Consider the following 20,266-nt stretch of genomic DNA (forward strand, 5'->3'; position numbering starts at 1 on the left):
GGCTGGCCTTGAACTTTTTTTTTTTTTTTTTTAAAGAGAGAGGGAGAGAGGGGGAGAGAGAGAGATTAAATTTTTAATATTTATTTTTTAGTTATCGGCAGACACAACATCTTTGTTGGTATGTGGTGCTGAGGATCGAACCTGGGCCGCACGCATGCCAGGCGAGCGCGCTACCGCTTGAGCCACATCCTCAGCCCTGGCCTTGAACTTCTGATCCTCCTGCCTCCCCCTCCTGACAGCTGGTATTACCGGGGTAGCTGACCAGACTGCCCCACAGGAATGAAGTTTGGATTGTACCCTAACTGAGGTCCAATACCTGAGAAGGAGACTGTCCTAAACAGTTTCAAGTAGCCCCCAAGCTCTAAGATCTTTGGAGATGTGGCCCAGGGGGCAGAGGAAGGAGCGTGGACCGTAGATCTGAGTCTGGACAAGCCCTGGGAGACGAAAAATGAAGCGTACTTGACTTCCCCCGTGGTGGGGCTCCTCCTGCCAAGTTCAGCTCATCCAGTAGCCCAGGCATGACAATATCTCACTATTGATCAACCCCTGGGGCCTGTTATTCAGAGGCAGGATGCAGTTTCTGCAATGAAATACAACAAAGTCCCCTCTGGGCCCTCCATGGTGAGGTCGTCATCAGTTTGAGGTACCAAACACTCTGCCACGGGCCAGGAGGGACTGCAGGCTCTGGAGAGCCCATTCCCTGGCTGCAAGGGACAGCTCTGTTGCCCGAGGTAGTCAGATCTTCCCAACCTTTTTTTTTTTTTTTTTCTCAGAAAGGCCATTTTCTATGTTTTTTTTTGGTAGTGCTTACTGGCGTGGGGATTATTAGAAAGAGTCTCAGGTCTTTCTTGCAATGGACACAATCTGTTCTGCTAGTTTTCAGCAGTTTTAACAGGGTGGCAAATTGTGTGGTCCACCCCACCCCTGATTCATAGGTTGAAGCCCTAACCCTCAATGGGACTGTATCTAGAGAAAGGGTTTTTGAGGGTTGTCAGGGTTAGATGCAGTCATCAGGGTGGGGCCCTAAACCAGCAGGACTTAGATGAAGTGGTGCCGGAGCTGATATGTGAGGACCTAGTGAGAAGGTGGCCGTCTATAAGCCAGGAAGAGAGCCCTCACCACCGGACCCCTGACCTTGAACTTCCAACTTCTAGAACTGTAAGAAAATAAATTTTTGTCCTTGAAGCCACCCAGTGTTTTGTCTTGATGGGGAGAACCGACTAACACAGGTTGGTGAGTAGCCTACAGAATCTCCAGGGGGACCAGGGAGCAATTTGGGGTCTGTGTGACTATGAATGGTGTCCACTCCCAATGAGCACCATGCCATAGCTTTCAGTGTAGACTCTGGGGTTTACACAGGCCCGGGGCACCTGGCGGCAGGTAGCCATCTGGGAGGATTCGTTGGCTGCCATGCTCACCATCAGATGGATCCCTCCCCTTCCATTCAAATCTGGGCCACAGGGAAGGAGACTGAGGACCTAAACTCTTCCCAAGAAAAGGGGCTGCTGCTGGGGGCCAGAGAAGCCGATAAAACGTTTTATCCATCTCACAGGGTTGGAGAGATGGAACTGGGGATTTGGGAGGCTCATCTTCCAGGGAGAAGGCAGGGACAGATAGTGGGCCTGAGAGATGGCAGTTTTGCCCTCAAGATACTGGACAAATTCTGAGACAGTGGAGGGTAAGGGGCTCCGAAGCCAAGCAGAAAGACCCTGAAAAACAGAAGAGTTTCCCAAAGTCTGGCCATGCTGTGGAGACAAAGGATACTGATCAGGACAGCAGAGAGGGGCCCCAGGAACACCAAGGACAAAGACAGAGGTAGGGGTCAGAGTTCACCCAGTAAGCTTCACCCAGCTCACCCAGCTCCACCCAGCTGAATCAGGATGAGCAGTCCCCAGGCCACCTGTCTTGCTGAGAAAGGGTGAACCCTCTGTGGAGCTAGGTAGCATCATTTAGAGACTACGTTTTTTTTTTTTTTTTTTTTTTTTTTTTCATACACACTATCTGGCATTCAATAAAAGTTACAGGACCTGCCAAGAGACAGGACCAAATCACTGAGAACAAAGAGAAAAACAGTCAATACAAAGAGGTGAACAAGGTATTGTATGGGAGTTAGACAAAGGTTTTAAATAACAATGTCTAAGAAAAACAAAGGAAAAAGATGAAGAAAATAGATGAAAAGAGAGATGATTTCACCAGAAGAGTGGAATCCATAAACCTCATGGTCCTAAAGACTGGGAGTCTAGAGAACACACTTGACCTCCTGTTGACTTTTTTTTTTTTTTTTTAAGATGTTGGAGATGGAACTCAGGGCTTTCTGCTGCTTGAAGAACACTCTCCCACTGAGCCACATCACCAGTGCAACACAGAGATTTTGAAAATGTTAACTTAGCTCTGTATGAACTATAAAATCCTATGGCTTACAATTTTAAATAAGTAAATTTGCCACCCAACTTGGCCATCACTGGTGGGCTGTTCTTCTCAAGTGGCTTTCTGTAAACTATTCAGATTATTTATTCTGAGCCTCACACCGCCCCATAACTCTAGTTTCTTAACATGGGGCTCTGTTCACAAGATGCCTTTTTAAACTGCGCTCCCCCCCCCCACCCCCTGCGCCTTTTTAAAAGAGACAGGGTATTGCCATGTTGCCCAGGCTGACCTTGAACTTTCTGGTTCAAGTAATCCTCCTGCCTCAGCCTCCCAAGTAGCTGGGACAATTGTCGCACACTACAACACCGGCTGCTAATTATTGCAAATGCATTTTGCGGGGTGGAGGTGGGGGAATGAGTGTTGGCAATACTATCAGATAAGGTGGTCAGAGAGGTGAGGCCCCTCTGAGATGATATCTGATTTGACCGTGAGTGACAAGCAGCCAGCCTTGGGGAGGATTAGGTTGAAGTGTGGTCTGGACAGAGGTGACATGTAACATAGATTTAATCAGGGGCTGGCAACCTTTTCTGTAACCAGACAGGAAGTATTACAGATGTCGTGAGCCACACACTTGGTGGCAACCACTCAACTCTACAGTTACAGGGCAAAAGTAACCAGAGACGATAAGCACGGGTGGTGGTATTCCAGTTACACTTTGTGCACGACGAAAAAGGAATTTCATGTAACTTTCTCACGTCACAAAATGTTCTTTTGTCTTCTTCCCAACTATCCAATAACCAGTGTTAATTCTGGTACCACGGGTTGCTGATATAAGGTTGGGGTCAGACCCAGAGGCCCTCAGAGGACAGAGTCATAATCAGAAATGAGGCAAAGTCCTTTTCCCCAGTAAATGTGCATCCAGCAGGGAAGGCTAGGGGACCGTCAGGGACGCGGCTTCCTAAGGCACCGGGAAGATCAGCAGGTTTGTTTTATTCCTTTCCTCACTAACGAGAAACAACAAAAAGGCACACACAGACACGAAGCCAGCAGGGCAGAGAGGACGTGCCCGGGTTCACGCTGACGTCTCTCCCACACGCACCCAGGGTTTTAAACTTGGGCGCACACCTGCTCCCAGCCGGAGCGCACCTGCTGAGCAGTACTCCGGCCTCGTCTCGCGAGAGCGACGCTGTAGTAGTGGCCCCCGCCCCCACCCCGCCACCCAATCCCTCTCCCCGCCCCCCGCCCAGCCTCCACGCTCCGGCACCCTCGCTGCCACCTCCCCGCCACCCCCGCCGCCCCCGGGAGCCGGGCTGCCCGGCGCCCCGCCCGCCCCCAGCTCCCCGGCTCGCTCGCTCGCGCGCCCCGTAGTAATGTCACTTGGCCACGCGAGCTCCGCGGCCCCGGGACGCCCCGCCCCCGCGCCCCTGCCCGCGCCGCCCGCGGCCCTTCCCCGGCCAGGTGCGCGAGCCTGCGCGCTCCGCCGCCGCCGCCCCCCGCGGGTCCCTGGCGCGCCGGCCCGGGCTGGGGCGGCTGCGCGCACGGCGCCTCTCCACCAACCCGCTCCCCGCAGGTCCCCCGCTCGCTCCATCCCTCGCCGGCGCTCGCTCGCTCCCCCCGCCCTTTGATTGACAGGCAAGATGTCGGTGTGGAGCGAGGCAGGAGCGATTGCAGCAGCCGTCACCCCCGGAGCCCGGCGGCGGCAGCAGCAGCAGCAGCAGCGCGGGGAGGAGACAGCAGCCAGCCGCAGTAGCCGCCGCAGCCGCGGGAGCAGTGCAGACGGCATCTTGAGAACGCGCTAAAGCACTCGGAACCGTGGACCATGCCGTGTCACTGCAACGGGGAGGGGGGCAAACTCGCTTTTTTTTGACATAAAAGCCAGCCAGCCAAAAATATATAATTTTGTCCTTCACGGAGCCGGTGTGTAAAGAGTGAGCGCTATTTTCCTCCTCCTCCTCCTCTTCTCCCTCCTCCTCTTTCTCCTTCTCCTCCTCTTTTTCCTCCTCCTCCTCCCCAAGTGCATAGACAGCATCACATCACCTGGTTGCTTCTGAGAAAAGGCATCTCTCCTTTTCAGGGACTAGAGACTCAGAAAGAGGAGACATTCTAATGGAGACTGCCTGATTACCCCCCCCCCCCAAATAAAATAATAAATTTTGTCTCTTGTCCCCTCCTCCTACCCCCACCCCCTCAACCCTGTGTGAGATGTTGGGTTTCTTCTTCATGAGACATTGTCGAGAAGTCGCAGTGGTTGGAGAGGCGTAGGGGGTAGACTGCCTCTGCCTCTACTCCCTCCCCCCTTTTTTCTCTCTGGGAGGAGGAGGAGGGGAAGGGGTTTTGCAGAGCAAGCGATGGATGAGGAAAACATGACGAAAAGCGAGGAGCAGCAACCTCTGAGTTTGCAAAAAGCCTTACAGCAGTGCGAGTTGGTACAAAACATGATAGACTTGAGCATCTCCAACCTGGAAGGGCTTAGGACCAAATGTGCTACCTCCAACGACCTCACACAAAAAGAAATCCGGACCCTGGAGGTAGGTGTTGCCTACGGGGCGTTGGGGGGGGGGCGATCCTGCCTTTCCCCTCTTCTTCCCACCATCCCTTTCCCCTCTGATTCTGTTTATGGGGGGTTGGGAGGGATGGGTCGGCCAGGTGGGCAAGATTGGTGTTCTGTGATTTATCTTCTTGCAAACCTGCGCCGGAGGTCCCCTCGCTGTGCGGCTGTTGGTGTGCTTGGCTGGGTGGTGGTAGTAGCAGTAGTAATTGTTATTCGTTATTTATTATTACGGTTGCGGCTGTTCCATGATCATTTGCCTCCTCTTGGAGGAGGGAGTTCTGTCTTTTTTTTCCGCTTCTGGATTTGTTTATATGCCACGGGGGCTTGTGTGCTGGGTAATATGTTAAGGAGCTGCAGAGAACCCACGTGACCTTGCGCATTCTGCAGGTGGTCAAAAGGTGGTTTGGGCTCACAGAATGGGGCTGCCTCTACATCTACACTTCTTCTCCTCGCCTCCTTTCCTGCCTCTTTTTGCTTCGTAGATTTTTTATTTCCTCGGTGATATATTCCTGTTAGGAAGCAAAATGCAGGAAAAAATAAATCCCCACCGACCTATCCATTTCCAATACGATCATTGTGATGCAGTGAGCTGTTGCAGGCCTTCAATGTGTAAAACAGAAAATAATCCCTGGACCCGAACGCACAGGTGGCGTGGGAAAATACTCTTCCATCTCGGTGGGACTGCGTGAAAGGGGTCCGGGAGGCGGAGTTATCTTTGGCATGTTGTAACATTCTTTCCAACTGAACTTGAGGGGGAGTTTGAAGCAGTTTTTTGAGGGATGGGATGGGGGAGGAGAGGGATGCAAAGTTACAAAGAAGATGGCAGAAAAAAAAAATCTCCCTCCCCCACTGAAGGCCATTTGGTCAGAAGAAGGTTTCAACAGTCTAAAAAAAAAAAAAAAAAGCCTGGGTTTCCATGAAATCTTTGGGCATCCACAATGTTGAAAATGATTCAAAAAAGATTTGGCTCACTTCCTTCCCTCAAAATGGCCCATTGTACGTGTGACTTGATTAAATTTGGGAACTCCTGACATGGGCTGAGGATGGTGGCTGTGGGGTACCCCTTTGATGGGGTGGGTGTGTGCTGCACCTGGGAGCCTCTCCGTGTGTTACTAAGGCCTGAACTCTGGGGTCCTTACTGATCTTCTAGCCTGAGTGAGGGTCTAATTCAATGTGAGTTTTTTGTTGTTGTGGTGGTGGTGGTTTTTCTTTCATGGTTTTAAATTTGGCTGGATAACCTGCAGGAGGTCATCCTTTCGAAAGAGGAGTGTGTGTTTTAATGTCATGTTTGCTACCCCAGGACACATGTCTACGTGCACCTGTCATCTGGGAACATGATCCTCAGAAACGAAATAAGATAAATGTCAAGGGATATTGGGGGAGTGGGGAGTGTGTAGCCAGGCTCAGGTATTGCCTTTCTCAGAGCCGGAGAGAGCAGGCTTGGCTACTGGAAAAGAAAGTGTGGGATGCTTTGGCCCAGGCTCTGTCTCAACAGTGCCCCAGAGCAGATTCTGTTCAGAATTGCCTGCAGTAAATAATCAATAGCCCCCGAAGGCCACCTGAGGTCTCATCTGTTCCTCTGAAGTCAGGAGTCCCACAAGTTTATTTTTATCTTACTGCATAAGTTTCTCCAGAGTTTTTTCTCTTTAAGTGTGCTCTATCCTCTGGTAACTCCCTGCACAGTGGTGATTGTTGAGGTGGGCACTGGGTTCCATGGCTTCTGGCCTGCAGAGAGGTTTTTCTCGTCAGCTGGGGGATGGAGGCATTTGTGTGGTGGTGATGGGGGCTTGCAGTTATAGGGAATGCATCTGTTTGTAGTTTCCTGGTCCCAGGATGTCACTGAGCATGTCGACCACTTTATCCACCACGCCCAGGGACTGTTCTGGGGCAATTATGCCAATTTAGACTTCTTAGTTCTCTAGGGCTGGTGGGTGGGTGTGGGGGTTTGGGGGGGCTGATGACGGGGGATCAAGTCCTACCAAACCTCACTTATGGATCCACAGAGTTTTCTACTCCAGCATATGTCAAATTTCATATATCAAAGTCATGCAAAGATACTTATTAAACTGCGGATCCATAGCAGGTAACCCTGGAGATTCTAGTTCTAGTTGGAAAGGAGAGTGGGCCCAGGAATCTGCATTTAATGAACAGTATTTCTGCATATCACTTTGTATCTTTTTGGGGGGGGTGATGGTGGTACTGGGGATCGAATGCAGGGGCACTCGACTACTGAGCCACATCCCCAGCCCTATTTTGTATTTTATTTAGAGACAGGGGTTCACTGAGTTGCTTAGCGCCTTATTGTTGCTGAGGCTGGCTTTGAACTCTCCATCCTCCTGCCTCAGCCTCCCGAGCCGCTGGGATGACAGGTGTTCACCATGGCACCCGGCTGCATTTCAGTGTTTAATAAATCTTATTTCATTAGGAGATAGATGCCGTGTTCCTGCTATTTAATGGCAAAAACTGCCTGCTCACAGGAAGTTAGTAAGAAACTGAATAGATCATCCCTGGAAACCTTGATAGTGAGCAGCATCTAGTAACGTGTACACGCTCCTATAGAATGGACTTGGCCTTCAGGAAGCCCGCTTTGTGGGGAGGCAGGCAAGGCTACTCGTATCTCTGTGGAATGACCAGGAAGTCTAAGTGGCAGTTGATAGGAGAGACAGCGCGTGGGCCCACCACGAGTGTGTTTGGCTTCATGGAACGGAAAGCCCAACAACATGGGGAAGCATGTCGTTTTTTTCCTCTTTTAGAAGAGGCCTGGGGAGATGGCCTGCTGGTGTGGGCTCAGTGGGGTTGATGTCTTTGGGGATTCCCATGGCCTTTCCCCTAGGGTCACCAGATGACTTCTCTGCTTTCAGCTGTCAGATCTGGGTTCATGGCAGGAAGGAGGAGGACCCACGGAGTGTGGCAGGGTGTCAGGCTTATTATACTTCTGGTTTCAAGAAATCCAGACTTCCCGGGACAGCTTTCCCCCCCTCACGGCGGATGCTTGGCTATGTCTTCTCGGCCAGCATGGGGCCAAATGGCCAGCCCTAGCTGCAGGGGAGGCTGGGAGTGGGAAAGTGGGAACACCATCACAGGCTGTTGCCTGGGGTCGCCTGCCTCGACTCCACACAATATCAGGTTCTGTGGGGCACAGGAGAGGGTGTGAATGGCCGTCGTGTGGACAGCCAGCAGTGCTGACCCAGAATGTCCATGGTACGAAAGAAAATTCGTGAGCTTTGTGGTGAGAGCTTTGTGTAGCCTTCCTGCTTTTTAAAATCTTAGGCTACTAATTTAAACATTTTGATGCACAGTTTAACATTTTGGGCAAAATGGCCATCACAGGATGACATCCCGTTCAAGTGGTTGCAAGGATTAAGAGTACTTCTGAGTACTTTCTAGCACTGACCTGAACCTGGTGCCCACAAGTATTATATAAACAGTGACCGTGGGGATGATGATGGACAGTGTGACGTGGTGTAGGACAGATGACATGGACGAGGACAACTGAGAACAGAAGAGAAGGCATTTGGCTAGCATTTCCAAAGTAGATTCTGGAGAACCCTAATTCTGTGGAATGCTAGCATTTTTCATTCTTTAATACATGCTACCTTCCAGGGACTGTCTTGGAGGCTGGTAGTCAACAAATGTTCTGTGGCCGAAACTGGTTGAGCCACTGAAAGGTTGGGGAAAGGTTGAGTTAAGCAGAGAGAAATAGACATCTTCACTGCGGGACTTCTCAGAGCCTTTAATGTGCCTTATATGCGTCCAAGTGAGGATGACCTGCAGTGTTTTCCTTTTCCCAGGATTTCCCTCAGGAATTTTCTCCCACAGGATATACCTGGGGTAACATCTGGCAAAGCATTTATGAAGGCCTTCTTGGTTGGGGGATGGGGTTTTGGAGTGGAAGGAAGGATGGGAAGGGTTGAGATGGCAGCAGAGGGGAGGGCTTGCTGGACACAAACGAACGGTAAGCCCGATAAAGGTCTCCTCCTGCCTCCCTCCGGGGTGAAGCTTAGAGACCAGTGTGCTCAGCATGGAGGGTACCTGATGGTGTGTCATAGGCGATGGATTTGGGTCCCTAACTCTTGGGAGGACAGGGGAGTTAGACCAACCAATTTCATCCCTTTGAGAGGAGACAGAAGACTTCAATGGTTTTGGGGTGCTAAACCTCATTCAAGTTTTGTCTAATGACAGTCTGCAGTGGGGGGTGGCAGATTTTTTCTGTAGAAAGCCAAAAAAATAAATAAAAATAAATATTTTAGGCTTTGGGAGCCCTACAGTTTCACATCACAGCTCCTCGGCTCTGCTCTCCTAGCACGCAGAAGACAGCATCCCCGGAGTCGGCGTGGGGAACGGTTTTCCAATAAAGCTTTATGGATGGACCCTGACATTCGGATTGGATATAATTCAGAGCATGAATATTATTTTTATTTTTTGATAATTTAAAAGTATAAAAGCTATTCTTAGTTTCTGTGCCTTTTAAGAATAAATGGTAGTTTGGGGCTGGGGCTCAGTGGTAGAGTGCCGGCCTAGCATGCATGAGGTACTGGGTTCGATCCTCAGCACCACATATAAATAAATAAAATAAAGGCATCCTGTCTATCTACAACTACCAAAAAAAAAAAAAAAAAGGATTAAAAAAAAAAAGAAGAAGTGGTAGGTTGTATTGGGCTCCCTTGACTGTAGTTTGCTGACCACCTTCCAGTGTGAGACCAGTGTGCTCAGAATGGAAGGTCTCACACTGGAAGGTGGTGGCCAAATGGAGTGGGCCTTTGCTAGACTCCACTTTGGTCACATTGCAAGAGGAGGGCCATAGTGGAGTTGGGGTCCGGGTGGGTAAGTGTCGACTGTCCTGCTGCAGCAAGGGCATTGGGTCTTGCAATCCCTTTTGTCCACCCTTTGTTCTTCATCTGCTCCATGTCAGTTATCTGCTGCTGGGCGATATATGTCGTCCCTAGACTTCTTACATTTGGGAAGCTCTACGACAACATCTTCTTTTCTGGGGTTCAGTGGACTGTGCTCAGCCGGTGGTTCTTCTGCCAGCCTGGCCTGGGCTCACTCATGAGGCAGAAAGACAGGGGATGGGACAGCTGAGCCCCTTCCTCCATATGCCTTCACCAGTGGAATAGGCTGAGTCTTTGTCTTACATCCCAAGAGAGAAACAGCCGTCGTCACACGGTGTCGCTTCCACTGCATTTTGTGGGTTGACGTGAGTCATACGGCCAGCCTGCGTGCAGATGATGGGGAGATGGGCCTCTCTTCTTGGTGGACATAGCTGCACAGTTGTAGTTGTAGAGCCTGTAACAAGTAGCCCCCCAACTGTGTAATGGACCCATTCGGTGAAGGCTTTTGCTTGCTCACAAAGCAGTTCAGTGTGGCTGTTCTTGCTGGTGGGCTCTTCTCTATTCTGCAGCATTATCATTGCTGACATTGAGAAAGGGAAGAAAGTGCAGAGAAGACAGAGCCTCTGAGGAGCTTCGTTCCCCTAGGTCGCCCTCCTCAGATCTGTGTGCATATCCTGAGCTGGAGTTGGGTCCTTCCGCTGCAAGGAAGATGGGGAAGGAAGTTCAGCTGTGGGGCCAGGTAGAATTTGTCTCTGCCACAGGGAATGATTGGCTGTTGTATTGGTTTCTGTGGCTACGGAACCAGCCACCCCCCAACTTAGTGGCTTGCACAGCGATCCTTGCCTTGCTCGGGAGCTTGCAATTGGACCCTTTTGGTTCACCTTGCCTGAGTCCCTCTTGTGATCATGTTCATCTGGTGGCTTGACTGGGAGCTGGAGGGTCTAAGGGCTAGGGTGCCTCAGGTCTCCTCCCGGTGGCCTCCTCAGCATGACAGCCCAGGTTTCTTACCTGGTGGTAGCAGCGGTGCCAGAGGAGGTCAAATCCCGGTGCATGAACCCTTCTTTCACCTCCCTGTCTGCAAACACCTGCAGCTTTGCTCCTGTCCATTGGCCAGAGCGTGTTAATGAATCAACCCAGAGTCAGGATTCAGAAGTTCCGGTGTGTGGGAGGTGCTCGTGAATTGGATGTGGGGAAGGCGGAGGACAATACAGGACTGAGGAGCATTCCTGGGGAGTGTCCTAAGGACGCGTGGAGGGTGGAGCCATTGTTTGAAATGTGAAGACTCGGGTGGACTGGCTTTGGCCTGACTATGGAGCCCTGATCAGGAGGTTCCACGTGTCAAGTAGACCGTTGGATGTGCAAGCCTGGGGTCCTTAGGAAGGCTGGGGATGTGAACTTCACCAGGTGTGCGCTCTCATATCATTAAGGTGTTATTTTTAATGGCTGTGTAGTGTGACCGAAACTACCATCGGGCGCTTGTGTTCATAAATTCCCATTGTAAACAATACTGTCTCGGACATCCTTGTGGCCTTCAGTTCCTAGAAGTGGGATTGCTGGATCGATGGGCGTGCTTGATAGATTTTGCCAAATTGCCTTTTTGCCAGCAGGGTGGGGAAGGGTCTGTCTTCCCGTGGCCTCAGCACGTCTATAGTTTTGACTGTGTTTGGCCGTCTGAGAGCTCAGGAGAAGGGACGCAGGCTGCAGGGGGCTAGCATGGGAGCTTTATTGGTTCTTCTTGGAAAGGACCTGAAAAATGCCAGGGAGCACTTGGTTCTCTTGCCAGAGTGGCCCGCTGGTGAACACTAGGCCCCTTCCTTCTGCCTTGTTCTCCTAAAAGGATGTGTGAGTCTGTGCGTGTGTATGTGCGCACACAGGTGTGTAAGGGTTGCTCACAATCTGAGTTAATGACAAATGTTAATATCCAAGTGGTTCAGTGCCCTCTCAGATTTTTGGAGTGGAGAATTGGTTGTTATTATTATTATTTTTACTTCTGATGGACAGAAAACTGGGGTCTTCCCCCAACCAGGAATTGGTCATTTTCTGGGCTCCCAGCTTCCCAGCTGTCGGGAAGAGAGGACAGGTTTCCTGTGGGCTGCTCTGGGTCAGAGCTTCTGGTGGAAGCTGAGGGATGGGAAGGGAAATGGGACAAAAGTAGGAGAAGCTAGTGCAAGTGCAGAATGACTTTCTTCTGAGGGTTTCCGTGATGCTTGGGATTCTCTCTAGTGGGTTTCGACCACAATTGTGGTTGTTTCTGTTTTGCAAGAGGCTTAGAGTCACTGATTTGTCCAAGACTGTCAGAGAAAGGCAGCCACAGACCCCAGGAATGGAGAGGGGGTTCCCCCAAGGTTGGTGTGATCTGGAAGGGAAGGAAGAGAGCCGAAAGCAGATACGGGTATGTGTAGATGTTGTGATTAGAGGTGATGGTTTTGGGATTAAGGAGAATCATAATCATGGAATATTATTGTACTAAAATGTTTCTTTGGTGACTGTTATAGATAACAATTACTGAATTGAAATATAGGACTGATGGATACATCGTAGACATTCACAGATATGATGGAGGGTGAGACAGAGAGAGGGAGACACCTGAGACCTGAACTAACAATATGGCGGCCATCTGCCATGGGTGGCTGTTGATCAACTGAAATGTATTGAGTCCTAATCAAAATGGGCCGTTAGTGCCAAATACTTGCTAGATTCTGAAGTCTTAGCAGGAAGAATGGAAAATATTTCATTAATAATTTTTTTTATATTTGATGTGTTGAAATGGTAATATTTTATATATATATTAAGTTAAATAAATTAAAGTCAATTTCACCTGTATCTTGTTCTTTTTTTTCTTTCCCTTGAGGCTACTGGAAAATTTTTAATTATACATGTGGGATACCATATATTCATATGGGATTTTGAATGTTGAGATGATTTCTATTTTACCACTAAAAAATCTTCTTTTTGATAAAGGCTGAAAGTCGATGCTCCCCTTAGAATTACTAGACAGCCATTGATTAAAGCACTGGATGCATTCCAAAGAGGGATGTGTGTTCGATTTTCCTGGACCAGTAGAGAACTGAAATGAAGACTCAAAAATAATAGCCCAAGTCCCTGATAATTTGGCAAAGTGCTTGAAGCAGTTTAGACCAGTAGTAGAGGGCTCAGGCTCTGCAGTGGACTGTGCATATTCCAGTGTAGTTCAGGACCCACAAGCTCAGGAACCTTTTGTCCTCAATCTCTTCCTTGTGAGCCTCAGTTTCCTTACTCATAAAACTGGAATCATTCATACAGGGTTGTTGTCATTAGATGGGATCATGCATTCAGGAGCCAAGCAGAGTGCCCCGCACATGGCAAATGCTTAGTTATGGTTAGCCTTGGTGTTTTTGATGATCATCTGCCCTGCATATCGGCACGAGGGAGGTTAGGTGGTTTCAGCCCTGTGGGGGAGTATGTGTTCTGCAGTACCAGGTGGTGAGGAGTCTTCCTGGGGTGTATCATGCTTTATTCAATGTACATTAACTGGACCCCCATTGTGTGAGACATGGGACCATTATAGTACAGCATGCCCCTTCTGTGGGGCAGTGAGACCCCCATTGGGTTATGGGTGTCGTAAGTGATGCAGATTCTTGACATAAGGTCTGGGTCTCTGCCTTTGCCCACAGATGTTTTACCTCCCCTCAGTGTCTGGCAGGCTGTGGTCTTTAATCACGTGCTCCTCAGGCGTTAAGTTGGATAGTAACGTACCAGTTGTGGGGCTGAGCCTTACAGCTCGGGGACTGGTCTTCAGCGTACATGGTGAAAAGTGGCTGTGATATCTGAGCATCTGAAAGCACGTCCCTTAGGTAGGGGAACCCGTCAGAGATTGCCCACCCCTCCCTGCATCCATCGCCCAGCTTCGTCTTTGGTCATTTGGGCTGAGCACTGCCTTTCCAGGCAGCATTGTCAAAAATCGATTTTTTTATTATGGTCAGATGGACATAGAACTTACCACTTAAACCATGTTTTAAGTTTACAGCACAGTGGCATGTTACAGTACCCTGGCATGTTGCACAACCGACACTGCTGTCTAGCTTCTCGAAGTTTCTCATCATCCCCAACAGAGATTCTGTACCCATTACACAGTGACTCCTCCCACCCCAGCACATGGTAATAATCTCTGTTCTACTCTCTGTCTCTATGAACTTGACTCCTCTAGACATCTCTCCTAAGTGGAATCACATAACATTTGTCCCTTTGTGTCTGCCGTATTTCTTCTTGTGGTATAGTAGTTCCAAGGTTCCTCTGTGCCCTACGACGCATCTGCCCTTCATTGATCTTTATGGCGGAATCCTAGATGGTTGTATGGATATTCCAAGTCTTCTGTATCCATTCATCCATCAACAAATCTTAGGTTGTTTCCACTTTTTGCCTACTGTGAAAAATGCTGCCGTGAACATGGGTGGAGGAGTATCTGTTTGGGTCCCTTTTGTCATTTCTTTTGGGGTATATAACCTTGGAGTGGAAATGGCCAGGTCATGTGGTAATTTTATTTCTGATATTTTGAGGAACCACAGGGTTGTTTTCCAGAATGGCGGCCCCATTTTACATCCCCACCAGAAATCCCCAAAAGTTCCAGTTTCTCTCTATCCTTGATAACTTTGGTTATTTTCCATTTTTTAAAACGGATCGCCATCCTTGTGGGTATGAAGTGGTATCTCGTTGTGGGTTTGATTTGTGTTTTCTGTGGTGGCTAATGATGTCTTCTCATGTGCTTATGGACTCTTGGTCGTCTTTGGAGAAATGTCTATTCGAGTCCTTCCAGAAAGCAGCCTTTTCAAAATAATAATAATAATAATAATAATAATAATAATAATAATAATAGAAATTGAGTCTTTTCCAGCTTTATCGAGATGTAGCTGATAGGTAACAGTTGTATGTCTTTAAGGTGTGCAACATGATCTGACCTATGGAGTGATACATAATCAAGGAAGTTAACACCTCCATCCTGTAGGATGAGAATGTTCACAACCGACTCTCAGCAGCGTTTTGAGTCGACAGTATAGGATCACTAACTAAGTCACCGTGTTGCCCGTGAGATCCCCAGAAGTCATCTGAGAGTTTGAAAAGGTCGTGCCCTTGACCAATATCTTCATTTCCTCCACCTTCCCCGACCCCAGCCCTTCTACTCTGTTACTATGATTTTGACTTTTTTTAGATCCCGCGTACAGAGCGAGATCCCACAGCGTGTGCTTTCTCCATCTGACCTGTCTCACCTTGTGAAGTGACAAGGTGGCCTCTTGACCTGGATGGTTAGAATTGTCCTGCTGAACTGGATCTGCTCCCTGGTGACTTCCGTTCTTGGATTCCACTTTCTGGAGGGTGGGGAATGAGGCCGGTCTCTCCTTGGGCTGAGAAATGGTATCAAGAAGAGTTTGCATGTTATTCTACCGGCCAGGTAGACACTCGAGAGAAGGCTGTGCCCCCTACACCCTGACAGTCTCCCATTGAAACTTGTATCATGGGAGGGTGCTGGGGATTGAACTCAGGGGCCCCCGACCACTGAGTTACACCCTCAGCCCTATTTTGTATGTATTTATTTATTTTTTGCTGTTTATTTTTTTAAATTCTAATTTGTTCCTATTTTGTATTTTATTTAGAGACAGGGTCTGAGTTGCTTAGCACCTTGCACTTGTTGAGGCTGACTTTGAACTCTCAATCCTCTAGTCTCAGCCTCCTGAGCCACTGGGAGTACAGGCGTGTGCCACTGCGCCTGCTACCCCATTCCTTTTGATGGCCGAGTAGTTTTCCATTGTATGGATGGACTGCAGTGTGTGTATCCGTTTAGCTATTTCCATTGTCTGTTTCTGCTCTTTGGTGGTCATAGACAAACTGCCTATAAATATTCATGTGTGGTTTTTTTTTTTTTTGCATGAACATAAGTTTTAATTTCTCAATACCTAGGAGTGGAATGGGTAGATCATAGGTTAAGTATAGGTTCAATTTCATAAAATACTGCAAACTCTCCCAGACGGTACCATGATGTCTCTTCACCAGCGATGCATGAGAGGCCCAGTTGCTGCACGTCCTCACCCTAGTACTTGCTCTGATTGGCATTTAAAAAAAATTTTAGCCATTTAAATAACTGTGTAGTGATTTTAATTTGCATTTTCCCAGTGACTGATGTTAGACACAGTTCACAGGATCATTTCCCATCCACATATCCTCTTTGATGAAGTATCTGTTCAAGTCTTTGCCCATCTGAAAAAAATTGGATTGCTTCTCTCCTTACTGTTGTGGTTTGAGAGTTCTTTACACGTCCTGAATATAATCCATGCTCAGATTCGTGCTTTGCCGATCCTCCCTCCTGTTCTGCAGTATGCTGGGTTTGTTCATGGCTCTTTCCAGCCCCCTTAGTTTTTGCTTCATGGACCTCGAGCTGTTTTATTACATGTACTCACCTTGAGAATGGTTCCATCTCCTTGGTGAATTGACCCTCTATCATAAGTTTCTTGTTACCCCTGGTCATTTCCCTTCCCCTGAAACCGGTTTTCTCTTATTCTAATAGAGCCACTTTAGATTTCCTTTTGCTTAAGTTGTTAGAAATCAACGTGAACTTATCATTTTGAACATTTTAAAGTATACAGTTGAATGGTTTTTTCGTATGCACTTAGTGTTTTGTAACCATCATTACTGATTGCAGAACATTTCTATCAAAACACACACACACACAGACACAGACACACACACACACGACACCTTATGCCTTTAAACAGTCAATTCCAATTACCCTGCATTGCATCCCCTGTCTACCATGAATCGCTGTGGTTTTACATGTTCTGACATTTCATATAAATGAAGTTGTACAGTATGTGGAGTTTTATGTATGGCATCATTAGTCAGCATCATGCCTTCAAGGGTTGTCCATGTTAGTAGCATAGATCAATACTTCATTCATTTTTATGGCTGTCTAATATTCTACTGCATAGATATATCCATTCTGTTTATCCTTTGATCAGTTAATGGACATTTGGGCTGTTTCTACCTTATAGCTATTGTGAATGACACTGCTTTGAGCCTTTATTTGGATAGGAGGATGGGGACACTTGGAGAGAAAACTGTTTTTGCTCTGCCACAAACGAAGGCAGCTTGAAAATCTAGAAGCCCCCTCTCCATACTGTGACAGTTCCCTGGATCTCTTGCAGGGGCTTGGTTGGTTGTATGTGTGCCAGCTTATAAACTCTTCGTAGGACTTCAGAAATAGAGAAAATGTTCTTTTCTTTTGGTACTGGGGATTGGACTCCAAGGCACTTGACCACTGAGCCCCATCCCCAGCCCTATTTTGTATTTAATTTAGAGACAGCGTCTCCCTGAGTTGCTTAGCTCCTCACTCTTGTGAGGCTGGCTTTGAACCCGCGATCCTCCTGCCTCAGCCTCCCAAGCCACTAGGATTATAGGTGTGCACCACTGTGCCTGGCGAAAATGGTCATTTTAAGACATCGATTGCCAATAAGGCAAACCGTGTCACTATGGAAAAAATAGAATATATCATTAAAAAGAAAAATGAACACTCTCTGAATCCCACCACCTGCCCATGAGCATCATGAAGCTCCATGCCAGAGGTGGACAGGGTTTTCCTCATGCAGATGAGTGTCGTGGGACGGATGTCACGTGGAGTGACCTGTAGCCACAACTATATCATATGTATCTTGCTGTCTTCTCTTTTCCCTTTAAAAGTTGACTTAGGACACTGCCCACTATGAACGCAGCATTTCCCATGGCGGCGTGGCACTCCAGCACAAAGTCACCGCGTAACCGAACCCTCTTTAGTGAGTGAGACGATTCCTGGCTCTTGGCTCTCGTGAACCCAGCCTTAGTGACCACTTTGGGAACAAAATCTGTGTGAAGCCTTCTTCTTCGTTTCCTAAAGAAAGAGCCCTAGAAGTGGACTCCCTGCGGTCTCGTGAGGGCGCTTGCTCATCTGCGGTGCCACCATCCTACAGAGGGAGCTCGTCCATGCATAACCCCCTCAAGGGTCGAAGGGGCAGGCTCGTGGCTTTGTGTCTTCAGGCGCGACACCTGGGAGAGGGGAAGTGTGGCAGAGAGATCTGGGACGTGCCGTCCCTTCCGCGTCTGTGGATCGGTGTGCGAGCTGACTCTGGAGCTTGGTTTTTAGGAGGCGCGCTGTCGGTTGAAACAAGAGTTGCCAGGCGCCACAAAGCACGCCTGTCATCCCGGGAGGCTGAGGCCGGAGGATCACCAGTTCAAAGCCAGCCTCGGCCACTTAGCGAGGTCCTAAGCAACTCCGGGAGACCCTGTCTCTGAATAAAAACATTAAAAAGGGCCGGGGATGTGGTTTGGTGGTTAAGTGCCCCTGGGTTCAATCCCTGGTGCCAGATCATGCCAGTGACCAGGAAAACCTAATTTAAAAATGACACATTTCCCTCCTCAAAGGACGTCTGAAGGAGGTGTGAGTTTCACAGCTGAGGCTGCCTGGCTTCTGGGGTTCACAGAGTGAGTTCTTTACGTGATCAGGCAGGAAGATGGGTGGGGCCAGGTTACCCAGCGGGGGACACAGTGGTCCTGGGTGAATGCACAGCAGGTGACCCATCTCCAGTTGTCCAGTGTGGCCAGTGGGTAGTAGGGGGCCTCCAGATGTGGCCACCACACAAATTCAGTGATCATCAAATCGTGGCCAGCCGACCCCCTCCTCCCTGACAAAGCTCTCTGGATTACTTTGAACAATTCCCAGGGCGTCACAACATATCGTCCTCCGCACAGTTCATTGTGTTATCCCTTTTTTTGGTGGGGGGAGGTACCGGGGATTGAACTCAGGGGCACTCGACCACTGAGCCCCATCCCCAGCCCTGTTTTGTATCTTATTTAGAGTCAGGGTCTCCCTGAGTGGCTGAGGGCCTCGTTTTTTGCTGAGGCTGGCTTTGAACTCTCAATCCTCCTGCCTCAGCCTCCTGAGCCGCTGGGATTCCCGGCCTGTGCCACCACGCCTGGCTCAATATATTATTTCTAACAAACAGGCTTTAAGCATAACCAGATTACTGTGATCACGCCAGCAATCCCTTGATCAAATATCTCCTTCAACGACAAATCAAAATATGTATACACAACAGAAATCTCAAAGCGGCCGCTGTGGAAAGCAGGTATTGGCCTGAGCTCAGTTGGCATTTGCTCAAAACATTCCGGGGAACTGTCTTCAGAGTGGTTTTAGGAGAAAAGACATCTCTTTTCCTTCTTTTTGGTTAGAACTTGAATGTCAGCCTGCACTGTGGCTGGGTGACCTACTCCTGACGACTTCTGTCCCTTTAAGATTTGCAAATAGTCAACGCTGCTCCCTCAGAGAACAAGATGGGTGGCCATTGAAGATGGTGGCAGTGTTCTGAGCTTGAGTCTAAAAGTTCCAAGGGAAGAGTCGTGGCTTCGTCACAGGCAGGTCTCCAGCCATTGACACTGTCTGCTTGGAGGGGACCTGGGTGATTAGTTTCGGCCTCCCTTTGTCCCTTCATCTGTTAAATGCATCAGACATTTAAAAGTGACAGAAGGGTCGCCTAGAACCTGTGGACCTTACAATGAACAGATATATGTTGCAGGGTGGGTACCTGGTGGATCCTGGAACACAGCATACCCTCCCTCGTAGATCTAGGGACTTGGTAAAAGCTAAATCTGAAGAATGATGATGATGAGGAGAGAATATTTCAGAGAGAGAGCGAGAGAGAGTGTGTGCAACAGTATATGCAAAGGCCCAGGGGTCGGAGAGGCATGGGATATTCAGGGACCAACTGGAGCCCTGCGCAGCTAGAGCGGTGAGTGCTTTGGGCATATTTGGAGGCGGAGGGATTGGATGCCACTATTTTTGCTTTCTTGAAACTGGGACCCTTGGCATCTTCTTCTGTTTCATCCTAGGAAAACAAGGCGGTCTCATTTACCAAATCTGAGGCAGTTCCCTCATCTCTTCTATCCACTTCTCCAGTGCGATTTGAAAACATAACATGAAATGTGTTGTCCCTGAAGGGCGAGGCAGGTCCCTTAACACCACTGCCAGCACAGGCCACCCTGTACTACTACCACAATAGGTGGGCAGGACCTCAGGAGGGTGGGGCAGGAGGAGAGAGGCCGAGGACCGGGAAGGCACCTCCCTTGCTGCGGGCTTGCTCTTCGCAGCGGGGCAGAAGATGTCTCCACAGTCATGAAAAATTCATCAGCCACGTGCCGCAGGTCGGAGAGGCTGGTCATTGTTTGATCCGATTAACCATAATGAGAGCAGTCTTAAATGAACTCAGATTGAGAGGAGGACTCCCCCCGACCACTCGGTCATAGGTGCCTAATCACATTTCCTCCCAGCCGCTTGCTGCTCGCTGTCTGCCAAGATGGGGCCACAGGTCTCCTCCAAGGGGGAGCCAAGGGCAGGGAGGGTGAGCGGAGCCCAGCTGACTGCGGTCAGAGGGAGGAAGAGCCCGTCTTGTCTCCCTGACACCGTAAGGTCTCGCAGACCCCTTTCCCCTTTCCTTGGGTCGGCTTTATCCCAACTCCTGAT

General features: G+C 49.0%; 1 protein-coding gene across 1 annotated transcript in view; it reads left to right on the top strand.

The window, feature by feature from the left end:
- Positions 1-4,715: 4,715 nt before the first annotated feature.
- Ksr2 (kinase suppressor of ras 2) overlaps positions 4,716-20,266 on the top strand; it is a 340,405-nt gene continuing 324,854 nt past the window's right edge. Inside the window, exon 1 of the mRNA XM_026386144.2 lies at positions 4,716-4,895. Within this exon, the coding sequence (XP_026241929.2) occupies positions 4,716-4,895 (180 nt within the window). The remainder of the gene's footprint in view (positions 4,896-20,266) is intronic.

The sequence above is a fragment of the Urocitellus parryii genome, chromosome 3, assembly GCF_045843805.1.
Source record: "Urocitellus parryii isolate mUroPar1 chromosome 3, mUroPar1.hap1, whole genome shotgun sequence".
Taxonomy (NCBI): Eukaryota; Metazoa; Chordata; class Mammalia; order Rodentia; family Sciuridae; genus Urocitellus; species Urocitellus parryii.